A 22,391-nucleotide genomic window follows, 5' to 3' on the forward strand; every position below is an offset into this window, starting at 1 on the left:
GTGGTAGGCTTGAATTAATAAAATTGGTGCAAGTTGTAAACCGGTAAATTAGTCGTTTAAAGGAAAATTGGATGATTCCACCCACCCAATTGGATTCTCGGGGTTTGTTAGGGTTCATGGTAAACATTTCGGCAATTTTTATTTACGGGCGAATAAAAGTAAAAAAAATCCAAAATTGAAGGCTAATATCTATGTTTTTTTAGAAATTCCGAAGGTTTCGAGTCCTGGTGTCGAAAAGAAATAAGATTTTTGAGATACATCTCGGTGTCATATAATGCCGTTTGGAGCCATTAATGATCATTATATGTTGTCATAAATGTTCGTGGTAGGCTTGAGTGAATGAAATCGGTGCAAGTTGTAAACCTTTAAATTGGTCGTTTAAAGGCAAATTGGATGATTCCACCCACCCAATTGGACTCCCGGAGGGTATTAGGGACCATGGTAAACATTTCGACAATTTTTATTTCCGGGCGAATAAAAGTCAAAAAATTCCAAAATTGAAGGCTAATATCCACGCATTTTGAGAAATTTTGGAGGTTTTGGGGCCCGATGTCGAACCATATATGATCATTATATTTTGTCATAAATGTTTGTGTTAGACTTGAGTTAATGAAATTGGCACAAGTTGTAAACCGGGAAATTGGCTGTTTAAAGGCGAATTGGATGGTTTCACCAACCCAATTGGAATCCCGGAGGATATTAGAGAACAAGGTAAACATCTCGGAAATTTTTATTTCCGGGTGAAAAAAAGTCAAAAATTTCAAAATTGAAGACTTATATCCATGCTTTTTGAGAAATTTTGGAGGTGTCGGGTAGAGTTGTCTATTCGGGTAAACGAGTCAGGTTTGGGTCGGTAAGAGTGGGTCGGGTCCATTCGGATTAATTCCATAACCTATGCGGGTCGGGTTTGGGTTGGGTCATGCTTTAGTCGGGTCACGTCGAGTCATACTTCTTATCGGGTTTGGGTCGGGTTAATTACAGGTTGGGTTACATTGGGTCGGGTGAACAATAGGTGGGGTTTAATTCGATTTCTCACGAGTTAAATGAGTTAGGGTAAATCTCAGGTTCAAGTCGGGTTCAATTCAAGTCAATAGTTTGTGGGTTATGATCAGGTTGGGTCATTCTCGGGTTTGAGTCGGGTTCGGTTCAAGTTAATAATTTGCGGGTTATAATCAGGTCGGGTCATTCTCGGGTTCAAGTCAGGTTCGGTTGAAGTCAGTTTATGTTCAAGTCAATTAGGTTGGGTCATTTTCAAGTCGGGTCATTGTCGGATTCAAGTTAGTTTATGTTCAAGTCAATAATTTGCAAGTTACAATCAGGTCGGGCCGGGTCATTTCCAAGTGAGGTCATATTCGGGTTCAACTAACTATAAATATATAATTATCATTTTTATCAAGCTAATTATTTCCTTTGACTATAATATATATGACAATGTAATAGGGAACTATAGGCTATAATTTAGGAAGATAATTATCTCCTATGACCATACAAGTATACAACAAATATATACTATATTTTACTATTAAATTTGAGGATGATGCTCCTTTCTTTTGCTGGCCTAGACCGACTTGGTCTCCCTAGACAAAATGCTTTGATCAACAATAATAAGGTGGTCTAAATTGCATTTTAGGTGATTTGAAATCGGGTCAGGAACAATTTGGGTTGAATTTAGGTCGAGTCAATAACAAGTCGTGTTGATTTTGAGTCGGGTTAGTAACAGATCGGGTTGAATTTTTGGGTCGGGTTAGTAATAAGTCTGGTAAAATTTGGGTCAGGTCAATAACAAGTCGGGTTAAATTTGGGTCAGGTCAATAACAAGTCGGGTTGATTTCGGGTCGGGTTTGTAAAAGGTTGGGTTAAATTCGGGTCGGGTTAGGAACGGGTCGGGTTGAATTCAGGTCAGGTTAGTAACAAGTCGGGTTAAATTCGGATTTTGACGGGTTAAAACGGGTTTGGGTCAATTTCAATTCAAGTCGGGTTCGGTTCAGGTCAATAATTTACGAGTTACATTCGGTTCGGGTCATCTTCAAGTCATTTCATGTTCGGGTTCAGGTCTCACATACTCGGGTCTAAGGTTCGTTTCAGGTCGGGTCAGGGTAACCATTTTTTCGGGTTTAGATGGGTCGGTTAACAATCGGGTTTGAGTCGGTATTTTGGTCGGATCAACTTTTGACAGCTCTAGTTATAGTGATGTTAAGTTATTAGCTCAACTGGTTATACCCCTATATATACTACCAACACTAGACCCAAGTTTAAATCTTATAAACCTCAATTGCCTTTTTTTTTTTTTTTTTTTTTAACCCATTTTTGCATCTTTTATAGTTTTGCCTATTGTTTTTTATTTCAATCTTACTTTTATAATTTTCCCTATAATTTTAATTGCCTAAATTGCATAGCTTACGAAGTTACAATTTTTTTTTATTAACTAGTAAAAATTACCGTTAATATTTTTTTTTTTTGAGGACTAGTCAAATTTAATTAATACCACTACATTAAAAAAAAAATTACAATAAGAAAAGCAGTATATGCAATTATACATTACTATTTTACTTAATATGTAGTATAAGGGCCTGTTCTCTTGCGTTAAAATTCAGTTCAGTTCAGCTCAGTTCAGTTCAATTCCTAATTTCCTTCTTTTACAAAATATTCATTTCAGTTCAGTTCAGTTCAATTCAGTTCAGTTCAGCTCAGCTCAGTTCAGTTCAGTTCAGTTCAGCTGAGTTCAGTCAATGAGAACAGACCCTAAGTCTTGGCCCCCTAAATTTTTTTTCCTGGCTTTGCACCTGTGTTCCTGGTAAGAACCATTATTTTTTTTCCACCCATTTTCTGTTTAAGTATTCTTTTTCTCCTATGTAGTCTAATTTAGGTGATAAGTGGAGGATCGGCTATGAAGTTGCCTCCTTTTGCTCATTTCATCATTTAAAACAATTAGATTTCCAGCCTTTTGTATGGCGTTACCATAACGACAAGAAAAATTCCATTAAAAACGAATACTTTAGGGCTTTATGCACGCCTATGGGAAGGACTACTTTAAATATGCACAATTAATAACTAAATCTGATTTAGAAACGAAACTAACAAATAATGTGATGAGTCGAACCTTAATGAAAGATTTCGATAATAAGGACAAGATTTGAACCTATGATTTTTTTTTATTTTTTTTTTTTTAAACTAATAACCTAATGGAAAATGAAGACAGATATGAAATTGTCAAAATTGTATCTTTTAGTAGGAAAAAGGGAGAATGTTGTCAAGGGCAATGCTATACATACAATTGTTGTCATGTTTCTATTGGCTAAAATAGTAGGCACAAATTCCATTAAATTCAATTTATATTTGACTCCTACTTTACTCCCATTTTTTGTTGATGTATTAAATTTCTAATGGTGATGTATGTAGGGACAACATACAATGGTTGTATTTGTAAAACTCCATTATTGTTGGAAAAAGTGTAGTTTGCCAATTCACCACATTACCTTTGTCTCAATTTATTTTACAACCATGAACATTCACTGATATCTAGGTAAATTTTGTTTGTGAGTAGTTTTTATGTAGAGTGAAAAAATAAAGTTGCATGATGAGGAGAGAAAGAAAAAGAATTCACAAGTAAAAAGGAAAAGAAAATAAATTTTGTTGTTATAGTATTCATTTATGGAAAATACATACTTGACAATGTATTATTTCAATCACAAATTTCTTTGATACCAATAAGAAAAAATATTAAAATTTTATTTTATGCAAGCATAATGCAAGATGAATCTAGATATATCTCACACAATTATGTATATCCATAACTATAAATCATAAAAGACCGTCAAAGTAAAGTATGTGAATATTGTAAAAGTCTAAATGTTGCTAAGTAAAAAGAAACAGAACAATCTTTTTCTATTCTTCATTTTTTTTGTGATGCTAGGTCCCATATGAATAAGTTATTTAATTCTTTGTTTAAGGTTTGTTGTAAAAGAGGTTTGTTATAGGATAATGTCGTATAGGATAATAAACCTCTGGTCTAGGAAAGTATAATCAGGTAGGAAGAATGAAGCCAATCGTGTACAATCGTAGAAATTGTTATACAAGTCAATACAAAAGTGCTCCACTTGCTTGAGTTATTACAAAAAGAACTGTTTAGTCACTATTGAGCATGGTCACTGAAAACCCCATACCTCCCACACCATATAGTAGTGTCTTTTGTTACAAGGCAAAAATAGAAACTACAACAATAATTTTCCAAAAAAATGTTATAATTGAATGTTTCATCACTAATATATAGTCTGTAACACAACCTTTCCCGTTCCACTTGATTAGCTGAACCCGTTTCTGTTCAAGTCGAGGAAGTAAACAGAGGTGGAAAACCTGCTATTTGCTCGAGTTGAAGAAGCGAACAGATCAATTATGCTTGGCCACACTTGCTCAGACAGCCAACTCCTTCCTCCAGATAATCTTGCCTACTGATCCAAAACTCTGGTGCATCCTGCATGAATTGAGACTATTTTCATATGTACCGCAGAACACAAGATCACATCTCTTATTGGATGATACTATTTAGTAAAAACGGAGTAAATCATACCACAACATTTGACCTCAACATGTCCTCTCTTACTAAACAACCTAGCTATCGCAATACTCCATTTAAATCATCTAGGCATTTTATGATTATAATCATCACTTCATTACCTTACAGGGTTGACGAAAATTCCGGAAGAACTAAAAAGAAACGAGGAAATATCTTAATCTACCCACATGATAATATGATATAGACATTGATAGAACTAGTAGAGTCCAGATCAACAATTAAAACTACAGAGTACTAGTTAAACTCCTAGTATTTCATATGATTATAGATTGTATAGTACCCGATGGGTCAATGCAATCTCCGAGAAATGAATCTAGAGCAGCAAGCCCCAGATGTACTATCATCACCATAAATACCAATTTCAGAAATTAAGTAGCCATACCAGAAATAATTCTGTGAGGGGCCCTTGTGTTAAAATTCCTCATTTATTTCTTGGCAATGCCAACGAGGACTGTACTCAAATCCTCATCCAATCCTACATTTCACTCAATCTAAATTTCTAAATAAAGCACATATGAATATATAATCATCACCCCAATGGAAGGCAGATGGATTTGGTACTGATACAGGCATCAAACAAAGGAAAAATATCTAGGAGAAACACAAATTTTGTACTGTTTACAGTTTGTAGAACAATAAATAGTACTTCGTATTTGTTTAACCCTCTAAAATATCACCAACTCAACCTTGCCTGACAACAAAATAGCTTGTACCCAACCCAAATTAAGAGAAATCGTCTCACATTCACACTTGCTAATTCGGCAAAAAACTTGTTAAAAAATTACTAAAACCTCATTCATTTTTACCCTTTTTTTCGGTTTTCTATACTATGTTAATTAATCTTATCCACCCACCATATAGAAGAAAAGCTTCAAATAAATGTCAAATTACAGGCTTTTTTTCAACATCACATGATCAGCTTTGTGTGTAGGTGTTGTATACAACGACCAAACAGGTTCATATAATCAATTGTTGACACACAAATTTCATGTTTTTTTTCCCCAGTTATTCTGAGATCACTCATCATCCAACTAATTTACAACCAATCAACCATAACACTTAAACTTTCAAATTTCCAAACCCACAAGATTCACTATTGTGATGCTAAGTCTTTCTCTGTACAAATTGAATCTTCCGAGTAAGTGAAAATGTGAAATCATGATTTGTCAGTTAAAAAAGATTGACCAAGTCCCTAGTTCAATCATTTTTAATAAGAACAGAAATCAAATTTATTCTTTCGGGAAAAAAAAAAAAATCAAATTGATCAGCAAAAGAAACATGTAATGCACAGAATTAGTTTTAACCTTGAGAAGAATAAAAGATCTAAACACTCATGGAAGAAAAGGATTGTCTAAGTGAAAACTGAGTACTTGAGTAGAGAACCTGACTTCTCCCATGAATGCTCTGGACTTAAACAGCCCTTTGCATAAAACCACTAATACCCAAATTTTCGCCTAAGTGACCATAAAGGATTTAATTCCTCGCGAACAAAATAGTAGTACCAATTCAAAATCTTGACCACGTAAAAATTTCACTATTGTATCCTTTTTTAGATTTCACTGGTATGAATGTATGATGGTGTCCCATATGTATATATAATGGAACGAAAGCCTTTTTATCCCAAGATGGAAAAGTATACATCCACAACCTCCATAATTTCACAAAATAAAGTCCACATATCTAATTAAACACAACTAGTCAGTTATATAAAGGCTCGTGGTGGCCTTGAATTAATTGAGGGAGACATGTACGAAAATGGATAAATTAAAGGTTTTAAGGCAAAGTGGATGCTTTCACCCACTGAAATGGCCTCGGGAGGTGTCCTTGGGTTCATGGAAAAAACCCCAAACACTTTTCTTTCCGGGTTCAGATCAGACAAGTAAAGGCTGATACACAAAATCAGACCAATTTTGGAGGTTTCGGAACTTGGTGTCAAACAATCTCGAGTTGTGAGGGATGCATCTCGAGATTGTGAGGGATGCATCTCGAGGTCGTATAATATTGGTTTGAACCATATATGACCACTAGTCAATCATAAAAAGTTTGTAGCGGCCTTGAGTTAATGAAGGTAGGCAAAGGTTGTAGATGTATATTTAAGCAATTTAAACGCAAATTGGATGGTTCCAAACACCCAAATAGACTCCCTGATATTTCTTGGGGCCCATGGGAAGCACCCTAACCTGTTTCATTTCTAGGTCCAAAAATGTCGGAAATTATCCAAAAATGAAGGCTATAACTCACACTATCAGGCCAATTTTGGAAAAAAAAAATCCAAAATTGAAGTGAAGGTGTAGGGGGTCCATTGGAGTCCTATAAGTTGGTTTGGAACCCATATTAAGGCTACCAATAGGTTTATAAAGTCCTAAGAATGAGTTTGGTTCATCTATGTGGCTATTTCGAAATTATGTTGCATTGGTAGGTAGTGATATGCCGCAAGAGATGGTTATTTATATAACCAACATGGCATCTCGGGGCCCTATGAAGGTCTATAGAGTCCATCTTCGTTGGTGTTCCATTATGATGTTGATTTAGAATTTATACTACTCTGCATTATTCTATTAGTAGTATATTATTTCACTGTTGTGTTTGTATATGTGTTCAACATCAATCAATGTTGACTTGGGTTTCAACTTGGAAGTGTATGGGGAAGGGTGCATTGGTAAGGAATCATTGCCCTAAGCACCTGCTGAAAGAAGAAGACCTTTGGAGTTTCTTACATTATAAGTAATTAGAAGCTATGACATTTGAAGAGTAGCTTGCCCTATTTTGTTAGTGCACAACTGATAATTTTGCCCAAGATTTTACAGTCCAATCGGCTGCATTAGAAGTTACTAATTACTAATTAAAGCCATAAGAGTTAACACCTCATGTAAATGAATTCCATATTATGAACCTTTTGTTTATTCTTGCTAATTTAGCAACCTGGACGTATTTTAAGAAAGGTGACTAGTACTGTACAGTAGTTTACACATTGTTGGAGTTGCAATGTGGAGCACGTCTTTTGAATTTTTTGTTGGTCATAAGAATAACAAAGTAAGGCACAACAATGAAGGAAAAACAGAGCAAGGAAGAGGTACCTTCATTATTCCAGCGAGAACTGCACCTCCAAGGTACACCATATGCTTTCTTCTTGGTGGGTCTTCTATCCTTAATCTCAGCTTCTACAGATTGAAATAAACAAGATGTATAAAAGACTCATTAATGAAGAATCATATTCATAGTTTATACCATGGGAAGCCCCAGGTAGAAGCAGATAGGAGTCCAGGAGCAAGCACTTCAAGCCAAAACACTAAACAGAGATACCTAAACAGCCAAAAAATGTTTAAAGAACACGAATAGATTCATACTGAAAAGCCCATGACTAGTCTAAAAACAATATAAAAATACAGAATTTACCAAAGCACAAGAACAAATTGCCACAAATTTACCACCCTTCCAAAAGGGAATATACACCATCAACACTTGTTAAAAGATGCAGACATTCCTCTCCGACCAAACTATCTACAGAATCTTCATCAAAGCATACCTGAAAATTTTGCTTCTTTCCAAAACCTAAACCCCAATATCTAGTTTATGAATGCTTAAATCAGGTCAGAATATTGAGGTCAACGGAATCATCAAATTTAAAGAAGATATGAGTTATTTTAGTTCTATTGCAGGATTCAACAATGGAAGTTGCACTTCTAACATAGAACAACCGCTCCAATTCTCACTCCTCATGATAGTGGAAAACACAGCATTCTGCCACTTCCACAGATACATGGTTTTTTTGAGAAAATTAGTAGCTACAAAATTAGGCCTCAGTTTTACAACTTGCAAGTATTTCTCATGGATGTGAACATTACAATCACAAGAGCATGACTAGTTGCATTACATTCTAGGGAGTACTAACATTTTCTGACAATAGAAGACAGTTTTGTAGCCAAAGTTCTTGGCACAATTTTTTTACATGAAGTTTGGTTCCTCTAGCCCCTAAATCATCTAACAAGAACCAACATTATTAAATTCACTAAAAATTGATTCGAGTCTTCTTTCCACCCACAGTACCTACCCCTGACCTCTTTTTTTTTTTCCTGACACACCTGCCCCTAACCTTTCATCACCTCAATTTTGTCAACTACACATAACTACAAAAATTATCATGTCCGATAAAGCAGATGAAATTCGAGTTCACTAGCCAGGTCTAAACTGTTTAATACACAATTGTCAAGTGTTACGTTTCACAGTCCAAAGTAATAAGCTCACAGAGCAATGAAGAGCTAATTGGCATGTATATAGTTGGATAAGCAGTAAGCCAGTAACCAAACCAGTGTGTTATAGGTCGCCAAATTATTAATCTCTGACATTATGTATAGAGCTCAGCATGAGGGCCAATCAAGCACGGCATGAAAGTGGCCTGACCTTGCACGAGCCTTCTACAAGCCTGAAATGTTACAATGGCATGCCAGTGGGCCATGGGTCGTGCATGGACATCATTTTCAAATTTTGGCATGGGCTTAGCATGAGTACGACGACCCGGCCTACATATTGAAATGTTTTTTTTACCAATTTACCAAAAGTATAGTATTACTACCAGGCCTGCTAGCAGGTCACGGCGCGCTAGAATACTACAAGATACATAGGTCAAGCCGTGCAAGGATTCCATTATTTGAATGATCGACATGAGCCTAGCATGTCACGATTTTATCTTAGACCATTCTAGACATAACCTGCTTGAGCATAATGCACGTGGGCCTACATGGCGCGGCCTATGCCCAGCTTTAATTATGTATTTGACAAAGATTGCTTATCCTTAGGCTACTTGATGATAAAGATCAAAAATAAAATTATGAAAGCTCTTAGGAAACCATAATAAAGTTAACTATGGATGAAGTCTATTTGAAGCTTCCACAGCAAGGCAACGACATGTATGATTTTCAAACAGATTTTTTTTGAATGAGCCACTAAGTAATGATATTTAGCCATGCAGTCAATAGTATCTCAAAGCTTACCTTCAATCCATCTCTGTTTCCTTTAAGAACAACATCGAGGTATCGGTCCAAAATTTCCCTCTCCAGCCTGTAATTCATTCACAACACACATCAATTTCAATCCATTTAGAAAAAGAAGGGATAAAGACCCAAGAAAAAAAAGTCCCATCCAGCATTTCAAAGAAAATACGTAAAAGGTAATAATGTTTTAAAAGGCATGAAGCACATAGAGGCAACAGAGAGCTAGGGAGCAAGGCATGAAAATAAGGCATATGTCTTGACAAGTTTCAGATTATAGAATGAAAAGAGTTATATGATGACTATTATGACAGATTAGAATTCAAAAGGCATTCATCACTGATCTTCCATAAATAGAACTCCATCACAATTCACATACAAAATGTCCACCTATCTACTTTCGTAATCCAATTTTACAGCCTTTTTTGGTTAAAAAATCCATATTACCCGATCAAGTTAAGGCCCATTCTTTTATTGTATTTCATACTTCTGAAAAAACATGGGCAATGTTGGTAGTGATTTTATACGGGATATGAAGTGATTTTTATTAGTAAGCTTTATGCTGTAGCATACCTTTCAGAATAACATAGGGTGAATTTTAATGAGAATTGTATAGCCTTTACTATCTTTTTTATATGTTTGCCCTGCTGTGCTATTCTAGAAATAGGGATCTCATTTTAAATGTTACCATAAAAATTTGTTAAATTTCCATCCCGTTTAAATAAGTAATATCTCTTTTGAGTATGCATGTATCACTGTATAAGTCGTTCCAATACAAAGGGAACATTCCCAAGAGAAAAAGGCCTGCCAAAAATTTTATAGTTGTACAGGTCTTGAATTCAAACTAGGGTATAAATAATAAAATAAGGCAAGCGTCTCAAAAATAAGAGTTCAGCTATTAAATTTTTTTGGACATGAGACAAAGGTTTCCAAACATTACCGACTTGGTAGTCCAGGATACATGGTGCTCCCCCCACTGAGAACAATATGTTGATAAAGCTGCAAAGAAGATTGCATATCTATCAGTGGTTGACCGAAATTAATTTAACCCAAAACATGCATATAATGTTTGAAGAAAATGCTATGATTTATCTACTGTCACAAATGAGATCCTGATCTGTCAAAAATATGCATTCTCGTGCTTGTATCTACTACTTTCAGTTTGAAACTCAAAATCAACATCCATTCTACAAGCTATAGGTTTTATTCTCAATAACAACAGAGTTGCATATGTGAAAAAAAGAACAGATAACTACATAAGCAATTCTGGTTTTGGATTCAGTGGCCCTTCCGTCCGTCAGGAATTTATTTATTTTTATTTTTTGGCACATATCATCTTCAACTCTTCTGTCCATTTTTTTTTTTTTTCCTTTGGCAATATTCATACACTAGATGTGCTTTTCTAAAAATATCACAGTTGAATACCAGGATTTACAATCAAATAAAAACCATGGGATATTTCTTGGAGATTACAACACAAAAAGTTGACTTGCACAACTAAACAAACAAGCAAAACCAAAGCCTTATCCCCAAATTGGTTGGTTGCGTGAACCAAAAATTTATCTCTCTTGGTCATCCACAAACTTCTTTTTCCTCCATTTGCTTCTTTCTAGTGCTACATGTTCCACCAAACCCCCTTCCTACACGTCACTCTTAACTCCCACTATAATCATCTTTGACTTCTTTAGAAATATTTTTTATCCCAACCTTCCTAGCAACAAAAGTAATTCTCCCTTATCATATCCTCAATATTTGCAACTACAACTTCCCTACGATTATCTACATTATAGTGTTCCCAAACATCCATTTCAATTTCACATCTTTGCTGCACTCAGATATACAACCTTTACAGATACGCTAACATTTCCTTAGGGTTACAAATTAAGGACTTGTTAATCATTGCACTAGAGTCCCAACATTGCTGATAATTTTTGGCATTATAAAGAGAAAAGCAATATTGCATTGGAATATTGAAGTGGCTGATAATATGTAATAAGAAAAGTAGTTAAGGGAGCATAATAAGAGATGACGTAGCTAGAGGCTAGAGCAACCAATTGTAAATAACATTCAACAATTATCAAAGAGTTTACCATCATGCGATTATCAATATCCATCTCCTGGATACAGCGGAATACCATATCAGCCAATCCATCACCTTCAACATCTATAAGTTCCTGTGGCAAGTAAAATGTAGTATAATTGAGCAATAATGCATGAAAAACGATACTTTACGTCTTTCACTTTGGCTTTCAATAATGATCTTCCATAACATTAGTGCCTTTAGACTATAAGTTCTACATCATATTTGGTTACCAGCTTATACCAGTAACAACAATTAATCATTCAGAAAACACTTAGCATAATATAAGTTTCAGATCTTATAGAAAAGAACAAAGGTAGCAAAAATAGTGGTTCACAGCAAGGTGCCCTTAATTAAAGTGGATTATTTACCATCATTCATTTTGGAAAAAATAGAAATTTAGTACAAGTACATATTACAAATGTAAGCTGAGCTCTGCTTACTGGAGTGAAAAGTGCTTCAGGGGCCTGAAAACGCTCTGTGCCCACTTTTATAACCCTTCCATCTGGCAGCTGGGAGAAGAAACCCTTATCAGTACTTAAAATTTTGCACAAGTGTGTGTGGAAAGCTATTAAACACATCGACTTACTGTGTACTTCTTCATTAGAATGGTGGTCTCAAGTCCCAACTGATACTCTCGTTTGTAATCATAACTGCACTACAGAAAACTAGTCATAGATGGAGATAGAAATACATACAGGAAGTTTCTTCTAACATATGTATCCTGACCTTACATAGCAAAGCTTTTCTTTGATTTGTCTGACAGTTTCAAAATCAGCTGCCTTGTTCATGGCATACCTTCAGAAAAAAGAATCAAGAGTCAACCAAACTGATAAACAATTCCCCCAACAAGCTTAAGAGAGAAACCAGCATTGATAGTACCATATTATAGCTAATTGAACTGATTCTCACCCTCTTCGTGTGAGCAAATCCACAAGGTAAGATGTTATGTGCCTCCCTGCCACATTCATTCGCTTTGTCAAATGTGGGAACGAGTAACCATCAACAACAGGAACCTGGAAAAGAAGTTCATGTGGACCTTTAATTACTATTGATCCACATGGGAACAACATCCTGTGTTGCACTTTAAGTTCTTTTTTAAACAATAATATACTAGCTTCAATCACATCTTGTTTCAGAATAGGATAATAGATACATGCAACAAGTAATAGATAGCAAGCACGCGTTTAATTAACCTAAAATAGGTGATCTGTGATGACATGGAGCAAAAAGGGTTTAAAGATGAGAAACCGCAAGTTTTTGTTCCTTCGACTTTTAAAAATTCTTCATTATAAATAGTTTACTTTTGACATTAATCATATAACCACCTTTGACCATCTTTGGTAACTTATACACATAAAGAAAAACATGCCAAGTGGGATTCTGTTGGTATCAACTCAGCATATGATTTTTACTTATAGATAATTAAAAAATAATAATAATAATTGCCAAAGTTATGCATTGGCAATAGAGACATCATGCAAAATGCATACAAAGCACTGAATGTGCTGCAATGAAAGATTGGAATAATATGCTTAGAATTATATGCAAGACCTAATTCAGAAATAACTGCAATAGAAGTTTATGCAATCCACAAAGACAAAATTTACTTCCTTTTCAACTTTCTATTCACCAAATGGGGGAGGAAGACCAAAGCAAATGACCACACTCGATAAGCAAAAGAAAAATTCTATGTTTTCAGAATTTACCACATGAGTGACACCATCCCCAGAATCAATAACTAGCCCTGTGAGCAAGCCTGCAAAATTTAAGGGCTGATACCATAAGCAAGTACATATGAATATATGATTACATTGTTTGACAGGAGTACTGATGCTTTAAAGGTATTATGCAGCATTTTGCAGTTAAAAAATGAGCTACAGTCTTACAGCACCTTGAGCATAAAGGGTTAGGACAGCTTGGATTTGGATAAAGACACCAGAGAAATTGTATCTCTCAAACATTGTCTCAACCTACATTATGATCAAATCATCAATCATCCTTATATAACAATTAAAAATTCTGCAAGTGTGATGAACAAATAAGAATGCAGGTTTAATTATACAAATTTCCTAAGAAATGTCGACTGGAACAGGAAAAACAAAATACAAAGTACCATTTGCTCACGGTTTTTTGATGGATTCAGTGGTGGATCTGTCAACAAAATTTTACATTCTGTAGGATCTACCTGCCAAAGATTGCAACAGAACAGAGAGAGAGCATATAAAATTAGTGTTGAATTAGTTTTACAAGCATTTTTAAAAGAGAGCAACAGATTCTAGTATTCTACCTTTAATTCATTGAAAAATGCATAATCCCATACATGACACATGTCATCCCAGTTCTGAATAATACCATTGTTGACAGGATAAGTAATATCTAATTGGTTTCGCAAGTCTGCACAAGCCTCTCCAACAACAATGTCCTGCATAATGAACCCATGAACCTTCTCAGAAATCCTCATAAGTAGCAAACGACCTACAAGCTAACTACAAGACATAATGAAACAGATGTTCGGCATAAGGCTCCTAAGATGAGGAACCAACAGAATCAGCCTCCTTCACAAGTAAAGAAAGAAGAATTCACTTGCCTAAGTTTAAAAATTCCCACCTTCAATTCTTGTTCCATCAATGATTCGTCATACCGTAGCATAGGCTTTCCCACCACACAAGGGAAAACCGAAGTCGGAAAATTCTCTCCAGCAAATCCACACTTAACATACTACAAGAAAAGGATAAAAGGGATACTTGTCAACACTTCAACTCTTCTGGTATTAAAAAATAATAATATAACTCGAACAAGGTCACCTCCTAACAAATAGAAAATACGAATCCCAACGATCAAGATAAAGTATTTTCCTTCAACAAATAACATATATATTGCTATTAAATTTTAGGGATTGTTTCAATAATACTTCCTAGCTATCCCCATTTGCCTCGTTTCGATAATACTTCTTCCATCACTCATCCCACGGAACATTATCTTGCAACAATTCTCATAAATACAATGTTTTACTAGTATGCACATTCCATGGCTGAAGCTGTATTGTACCATTAATGATCACATTATTAAAAGTTAACTTTTTTCACCATAATAATTGAAAATGCAAAATTGGACAACTCCTAACATATTAAAACTCAATGTAGCTAAAAATTAAGACAGACATTGGCAACTCTAAACCCTAAATTAATCATCAAACAAATTAAACAATCAAGGGTTTACACAACAATTGGGGAAAAATTATCATATCTCCATAAAAAAAAAATCATGGTTTGACATTAAATAATAACGAGATTGATCATTTTTAAAATTCGTATTGCAATAATAAAAGAGAATAAGAAATTGAAGATTAAAGGAAGTTACCCCGGTGCCATTATCGCAGACGACGACGTTTTTATTGTCCATTAGTATGATCTTCTGGAAATTTAGGTTTTTTTTTTAGATGATCAAGAATATAAAGAGAAGATGAATTAAAGAGAAGATATTGAAAATGCAGAAATGATTGATTAAAATCTTGGAGTGAAAGTTACACCATCAAATTGAATTTGAATTGATGGTGTGTTTGATGGAGGAGAGCTACTACAATTGGAATGGAGGTGGGTGAGGACTGAGGAGAGAGACAAAAATGTACTCGTATTGTGTAAAGTACAAGTATTTTCGCTTCGTTTTACGGATTAATAAACTGTGTGTGGTTTGAGCAATGTTCAGGATTGCTACCTTGTATTCAAGTATTCAACTATTGACTATATAATAAAAAAGTCTTACTACCTCCGGTTTATATTATTTGCGTCATTTTTCTCCTCTACTTTACGTCAAATCATTGTAATAATATGAAACAAAGATAGTATTTTTCATCAAAATTGAAAAATAATACAATTTTTCAAACTTTAAAATTAAGTTAAATTATCCTATGATAAGTAAGAAATAGTACAATTAAAGAGTAATCATCTTATTCAAATTAACTATAATTTGGTCGGGTAAATTAACACAACAAATAAATTATCCTAAGGTGGTAAGATTAGTATAGTAACATTTGTTGGTCTTGAGTTCAAGTCTTGCTAAGGGTGGAGGAGGGTTGTCATATTCATCTATGGAGTTGAATAAGACTAACAACCTTCTCATGTGTAACATTGTAAGATTTGTAACAGTGTGGCTGACTGTTTTCTATAATACCAAGTGAGCTAATAGTCATAAATTCTAATTACAATAATGATGGGATGGGGGTGGCTTTTGTCCTAAATAAGGAACGACACAGCTTTTGCATCTTTGTATATTCATGGTACTGCAAGCCGCTCAAGGTGCAGTCCTAACTCAGTTCCTATAATAAGTTCAAGCATGCATCTAAACCATTGGCCACCATTATATTGCCACCATCCCTCAAGCTCGGATAATTTATCTCATGTTTATTCATTGTAGGCTTGTAGATATCTCCACGACCTCAAGACCTGGAACATAATCTTCAGATTCACTAGCTGAGCTATGCAATTCCCAAGTTTTATTATAAATTCAACTTCAAGTGCTTGAACAGAACCCACACAGCTAGTCATAAACTACTGCAGACCCTGTCAGATGAGAAGTGGCTGACACTCATAGCTCGCAAGTTTGCAATCTTTGTTGCGTATTTGCTGGATTTGACATATCAGAAGGGCAATCACTGTGCAATATTCAGTTCAGAATCCCACAGGTGAAGCACCAGACCCAATTTAATTGTATCATCATTTGCATATCCGGATCTGAATACCTGCTTGGAGGCTATAATGGGTGCCTTAAACCTGAAACCGATGTTAGCAATTTCCTAGAGATGGCTTTCCATTTATCATTCATGGGAACGAATTCATTATGTTGCATTTCTTGAATCAGCTGCAGAATTGGCTCTGGATTGGAAGAACAAGCCAGAAGCGCCAAAATTTCAGTTGATATTTCCTGCAGCAGAGAAGGTGAAGCAGCCATAACCTGTTTCAGGTGGTCGACAGCAGTTTCAAATTGTTGAGCTTCTGCAAGATATTTCAACAAAATAACATGGGACTCTTTATGTCTCAGGTGACAATTACTGCACAAGAATTTCGAAGCATATAGTAAACAACCTGTATCATCAAAGACAAAGTTGATCTCAATTATCAAATCAAAAGAAGAAACACCTATCACCAGTTTGCTAGGAATAAGCACTGCGTAAGAAGCACTACCTCCTTTACAAAGGGACAGAATAAGTGGATTTACAATAGCTTGTGCTATTGTTATATCCTGATCAGCAACCTTGTAGAAAATCTGAATCGCAGCTTCAAATTTCGAGTTTTGACAAAGGCATTCGAGCAGAAATATGTATATGACAGCATCAGGCATTACGCCTTTCTTTAGCATGTTATCAAAGAGTACCTGTGCTTCATCAATTTGGCCTATTTCTGCAAACTTTTTAATGAGGATGTTGTAAGTCTTCAAGTTTCCATCAACCCCATAAGCAAACATTTCATCCCAAAGCTTCTTTGCAGGACGAATAAGGTCCTCCCCACATAACGCTTCCATAAGAACATTAAAAAATGAGATGTCAGGGAATAGACCTTTCCTCCTCATCTCTTGAAGAACACCATAAGCTTCTCTTACTTTTCCAGCCTCGCACATAGACGAAACCATAACATAATAGCTCTCTAAGTTTGTGAAATAGTCTTTGGAAGACAAAACATTAAAAACATCCAACATATCATCACTTTTACCATGTTTGTACAAGTTTCTACTCAAATTGCTCAAGGTAATAAGATCCGGCATTCTTTCTCTTTCGAGCATGAACTTGAAGAACAACATAGCTGAACATGAATCGACCAATGATACCGATCCAATCAAAGCATTCAAAGCATCATCTTCAATAGGAAAATTCCCTTCCAAAATCACTAACCCCAGCAATTTAGCTTCATAAATCAAATTTTCTGAAAGCAAGGTAAATATAAATTCTCTATAATCACTAGCCCTTGGAGCCACTCCTAACTTCCTTTTCTTTTTCAAAATTGCTTGTACCTCGAAGATACACCCCGGTCCCTTAGACCGAAAAGCCTCCGCTACAACCCTATAAGCCATAAAATCAGGCTTACAATCTCTATTCCTCAACTCCTCTAATGCATTATAAGCCTCGGTCACTCGGCCTACCTCGCAAAGCCCGTGTAAGATCAAAAGGGCAACTATCGACCCATCAAACCTCGAAACACCAATTCTAACTCTATCCAACGCACCTAAAATTATATCCATTTGATAATCCCGACAAAACCTCCACATAAACAAACCAATTCCAAGAGTGTTAAAACTCACACCTCTCACAAGCATTTCATCGAACAGCTTGCGTGCACAATCAATCCGCCCTTCGGAAACCAACCCAGCAAGCAGAGAATTACAAGTTTCAGCCCCAACATCGAAAATCGACGACTCAACATCTTTCAATATCAAAAAACCTTCATGAGATTTCTTCGATTTAACAAGGGAAGCAACAACAGGACGATAAAAAGAAGGATCAACAGCAAAGTTTCGAGATTTGGCTTCTTTAAGAACCTTCTCTAAGGAATTAAATTGGCGGGAAATCGAGAGCGATTTGAGAATGGAGTGATAAGAAATGGAGGAGTGAGAAAAATTGGGTTGTTGAGCAGCCCAGTTGAAGAAACCCAATGAAAGAGAAGGATGACGAAGAAGATGAGGGTCAATGACTCGGGCAACGAGTGATGGGTTGAGCGAGTCACGGCAACCGAGTTGGTGAAGGGTTTGCTCGAGCGACCGAGTCCATGATCCGATCGGTTTCGAGTTGGAGGAAGCTGAGATCAAAGCTCTGCTTATTTGGGTCGCTGCTTCTCTCACCGGTGGTTGCATTTGATATTGGAGGGAAACCTGCGATGGGAAACTATAATTCAAAAATTACTACTATTAAACCTACACTCTTTTGTAGATTATAACTAGGATTCAACTAAGATTATGTAATTTTTGGGTAATGTATTTTTTTTTATTAAAATTTTGTTCATTCCTTAAATTGTGCTAATTTTGTCTCTTTTCTTACATCCCATGCTCTTACCGACATCATCATTGGCTTGTTTCAACTTTGTTTAATTTTATGGAGCTTATCAAATAAAGTATGAAAATGATGGTAAATCTTGCTTTTAACTTCTAGTTTTCAATAAAGATTATGCATGCATATGTGACAAAATTTGCGTAAGATCTTGTTTATTGTTAAAAGTTAGGATCAATATGGAGTTAGCCACAAGATTTAAAATTTTGGCTTTGTACCATTAACAATAGATAGTTTAAGAAAATCATTGTCTAAAAGATCAAAAATTAGATGCGTAGTCTAAGAAAATATTGAGGCTGAAAAAAGAAGTTATCTACAAAAGCTCATTAATTAAAACAAGTTGATGTTGCCGAGTACCACACAAGAGTAAAACAATTAAGTCAATCTTAAATCTCAAGAATAATAATACACTATATAGTCTTTCTTTTTTTTTTTTCTATAGAAAATAAATGTGTAAAGTTTAAGGAAATATATCCGTACTCTGTATGTAAGCACTGCAGCACAAATTAGGCCATCATGTGATTTATCCTGATAAGGTACAACACATAAAACTAATGGGCATAATAATATGTGGGCTATTTTATCAATCATTCCACATATACTTTGATTTGTCTTATTATTTGATCAACGACTTAAGTTTAATTAATTATATAAAAATAGTGTATAGTATATGAACCAAATGGGATGTTCCAAGTTGAAGTCTAAAGAGGAGAAATAAGTGGGCAATGACATGTGCGTTATATACACAATTCATGTGAGCATTTGAAAGTAGCACATGCTTTGGTGGTTACAACTTGGATCTAGTTGCCCATTTCAATCTGCCCATCTACCTTTGCTTCTTTCAATTTTGTTGAGGGTCATGACACTTTCGTCACCTTATAACTTCCCACCTCTTTTTTTTTTTTTTTTTTTTGACCAGGTTCGATCTCTTTCTTTTCTGGGTGCATCGATCTGGCCTCTCTCTAGCTAGGATGCATATGTGATGAATTACGATATAGTATAACGAAATGTGTATCATTTTTTGTGTGTGTGTGTGTGACTAGATCCTTTTTCTTTTTTTGGTGATTTCAGTCTCTCTCAAGGATGTGTATGTGATGAATTACGACTTGGTGAAATGAAATACTACATATATACTAATACTACCTTTATATTATAATGTTCGAGTTATTTACGATTCATAGGCCAAAAATAAAATAACTATGATTTTTCTTTTATGATTAACGAGTATATGAAATAAAAAAAAAAAAGTAGTACAAATCATGTGTTAAAATAATTGTTAATTAAAATTAAATTATAAAAAAAATATCATTAGACAATTTTTTTTTTTTTGGTGCAAATGAGGGGCAAGCCCCGAGAATAAAAATAACAAGGTAAAAACTAAGGTACTACCCGTGGCCAAGCCACTCCCACTACATCCTCATATAAAATTCTCCCTAAAGCTAGAGGGGGGGGGGGATTGAATCAATTCTATGGAATTGTTCTGAGATACTCCTTGATTGGCTAACCAATCAGCAGCGCGGTTTGCTTCCCTGTATATATGATGTACCTCCACCTTCCAACTAGCATCATTAAGCATTTGTTTGCATCTAGTGAGAATATGCACACTTTCTCCAGAGTATGTAGTATCTTTATTTAGAGCTTGAACTAAGGATTGACTGTCGAGTTGAACTTGGACCATAGAAGGTTGCATTCTGGCAGCAAGTTTCAGTCCATACTCCAGAGCTTTTGCTTCAGCCATAAAGGCATTACATATGCCAAATTTTAGAGAGAATGCATATGCTAGCTTGCCAGTATGATCACGAATTAAGCCACCACCACCAACAGGACCAGGAGATCCTTTGGCTGCTCCATCGGTGTTGAGGACCAACCAGCCACAGGGAGGAGCTAGCCAGCGAATATAAGCTTCATGCCTTGTAGAGGTGTTCTGTCATGTTCCCGTGTTATCATCACCAAGAATTCTCCATGTTTCTTCAAATTTGGTCAGAAGGAATTGACTTGTGTCAATTGGAATGTCTTGAGTATTACCAAAGGTCACACTATTTCGCCATCTCCACAACCACCATACAACTAAAGCAAAGTATGTGGGCCAAATTTCAGGAGAAAGATCATTTCTCACCTGATTTTTAATGTTTCTGAGTACCCATTGCTGCAATGTACCCTGCCTGAAGCTAGGAAATTTCGCAGGGCCACCCACATGCTTCAAAACTTCTCTTGCTGCTGTGCAATCCCTGAGCACATGGATAGCCGTTTCTTCAAGGTTACCACAGAGTTTACACCAAGGGTTGTCAGCTATGTTGCGCTTGAACCGATTAACATTGGTCATGATTCTGTCATACGCTGCTGTACTTTGAGCTTCCAAATAAGATCCCAGCTACCATCAGTTATGTTCTCAGTTAATTCTCCTCGAATAATCATAAGTGCAGATTTTATAGTGAATTTTCCTTTAGCAGCACCACCCCAATATAATAGGTCTCCCACTGAGGAGTCTGGTTGCAGGGAGTGATCTGCTACTTCCTGTAAAGTTACAGCAGGGAGAATGTCCGCAAAAAGTTCCCATTTCCATCCTAAATTATTATCCCACAGGTCTGCTACATTGGCATTATCAATTTCGCTTGGAATATCAGTGATAGCAAGAGATCTTAGAGTGCTTTTGCAAGCCCATTTGTGATCCCAGAATAAGGTGGCATCCCCTCTATTCACAGCCACTCTAGCCCCCTCGCTAATATATTGAACATTTTCAGTTATGCCTCGCCAAACATTCGACATGTTTGCTTTGGGAGTGAACATATCAACATCACACCGATTTTTACAGTACTTGGCACGCAAACCACAAGCCCAAAGAGAATGAGGTTCTGTCAAAATTCTCCAACCGAGTTTGGCAAGAAAAGCAGAATTCATTTCTCTTGCACTTCTCATCCCTAAACCCCCTTGACTTTTAGGAAGCTTCAAGGTTTCCCAAGAAAGGAGATGAATTTTCTTCTTATCCTCATCACCACCCCAAATAAATCTCCTAGTTCTTTTGTCGATATCATCACAGATCGATCTTGGAAGCTTGGCCGTTTGCATAGCATAGGTACTCATAGTAGAGATGGTAGATTTGGCAAGAGTAATACGACCTGCCATTGACAAGTACTTTGTCTTCCATCCAGAAAGTTTCCTATCTATTTTTTCGCAAAGATATGCAAAAGTGTTCAAGGTGACCCTGCTAGTAAGGGTTGGCATACCCAAGTAAACCCCAAGGTCATCCATTGCTTCAAATCCCAAAGCCTGACTAACTGCAGCAATGTTATTTGGTTCCATGTTGCGGGAGAAATAAACCCGAGATTTAGCAATGCTAACCCGTTGACCTGAAGCACCACAAAAACGTCCCAGACATTCTTTAATAATCTGAGCTTGTTCCACAGTGGCTTCACCAAACAAAATTATATCATTTGCGAAACATAAATTTGTTAACTTCGGTCCATTTTTACTAGCATAGATAGGCTTCCACCTATTTGCGATAATTGCTTCTTCAATAATTTGATTGAGCCTTTCCATACATAACACAAAAATGTATGGAGAGAGGGGATCTCCTTGGCGAATTCCATGACCCGGCTTAAAAACTTGAGTGGGTTCTCCATTCCATAAGACTTGCATAGAGGGAATGGTTATGCATTCCATTATGACATCAGTCAAAAGACAGGGGAATCGAATTTCCAACAGTGTATCACGAAT

The 22,391-nt window shown here is 35.9% G+C and overlaps 2 protein-coding genes across 3 annotated transcripts; both read right to left on the minus strand.

Moving 5' to 3' along the window:
- Window positions 1–4,020: 4,020 nt before the first annotated feature.
- LOC110681814 (actin-related protein 2) lies at window positions 4,021–15,346 on the minus strand. 2 transcript variants are annotated; one of them, XM_021857937.1, is made up of 15 exons: window positions 15,005–15,346; window positions 14,252–14,362; window positions 13,932–14,066; window positions 13,758–13,829; window positions 13,536–13,614; window positions 13,351–13,400; window positions 12,554–12,657; window positions 12,376–12,439; window positions 12,231–12,299; window positions 12,085–12,153; window positions 11,652–11,735; window positions 10,502–10,560; window positions 9,565–9,631; window positions 7,651–7,734; window positions 4,021–4,471 (listed from the first exon to the last, which is right to left on the minus strand). In XM_021857937.1, the coding sequence occupies exons 1-15, from the start codon at window positions 15,044–15,046 to the stop codon at window positions 4,391–4,393; spliced, it is 1,170 nt and encodes a 389-aa protein (XP_021713629.1). In that variant the 5' UTR covers window positions 15,047–15,346; the 3' UTR covers window positions 4,021–4,390. The 2 variants fall into 2 exon arrangements, with proteins under 2 accessions (XP_021713629.1, XP_021713628.1); XM_021857936.1 differs by having other exon boundaries at window positions 12,231–12,294; window positions 12,371–12,439; window positions 15,005–15,345.
- A 223-nt stretch (window positions 15,347–15,569) lies between these two features.
- On the minus strand, window positions 15,570–18,700 carry LOC110681816 (pentatricopeptide repeat-containing protein At5g14080-like). The gene is made up of 2 exons (XM_021857938.1): window positions 16,825–18,700; window positions 15,570–16,725 (listed from the first exon to the last, which is right to left on the minus strand). The coding sequence occupies exons 1-2, from the start codon at window positions 18,482–18,484 to the stop codon at window positions 16,394–16,396; spliced, it is 1,992 nt and encodes a 663-aa protein (XP_021713630.1). The 5' UTR covers window positions 18,485–18,700; the 3' UTR covers window positions 15,570–16,393.
- Window positions 18,701–22,391: the final 3,691 nt, after the last annotated feature.

The sequence above is a fragment of the Chenopodium quinoa genome, unplaced genomic scaffold (genome assembly GCF_001683475.1).
Source record: "Chenopodium quinoa cultivar QQ74 unplaced genomic scaffold, ASM168347v1, whole genome shotgun sequence".
In the NCBI taxonomy this organism is placed as follows: domain Eukaryota; kingdom Viridiplantae; phylum Streptophyta; class Magnoliopsida; order Caryophyllales; family Amaranthaceae; genus Chenopodium; species Chenopodium quinoa.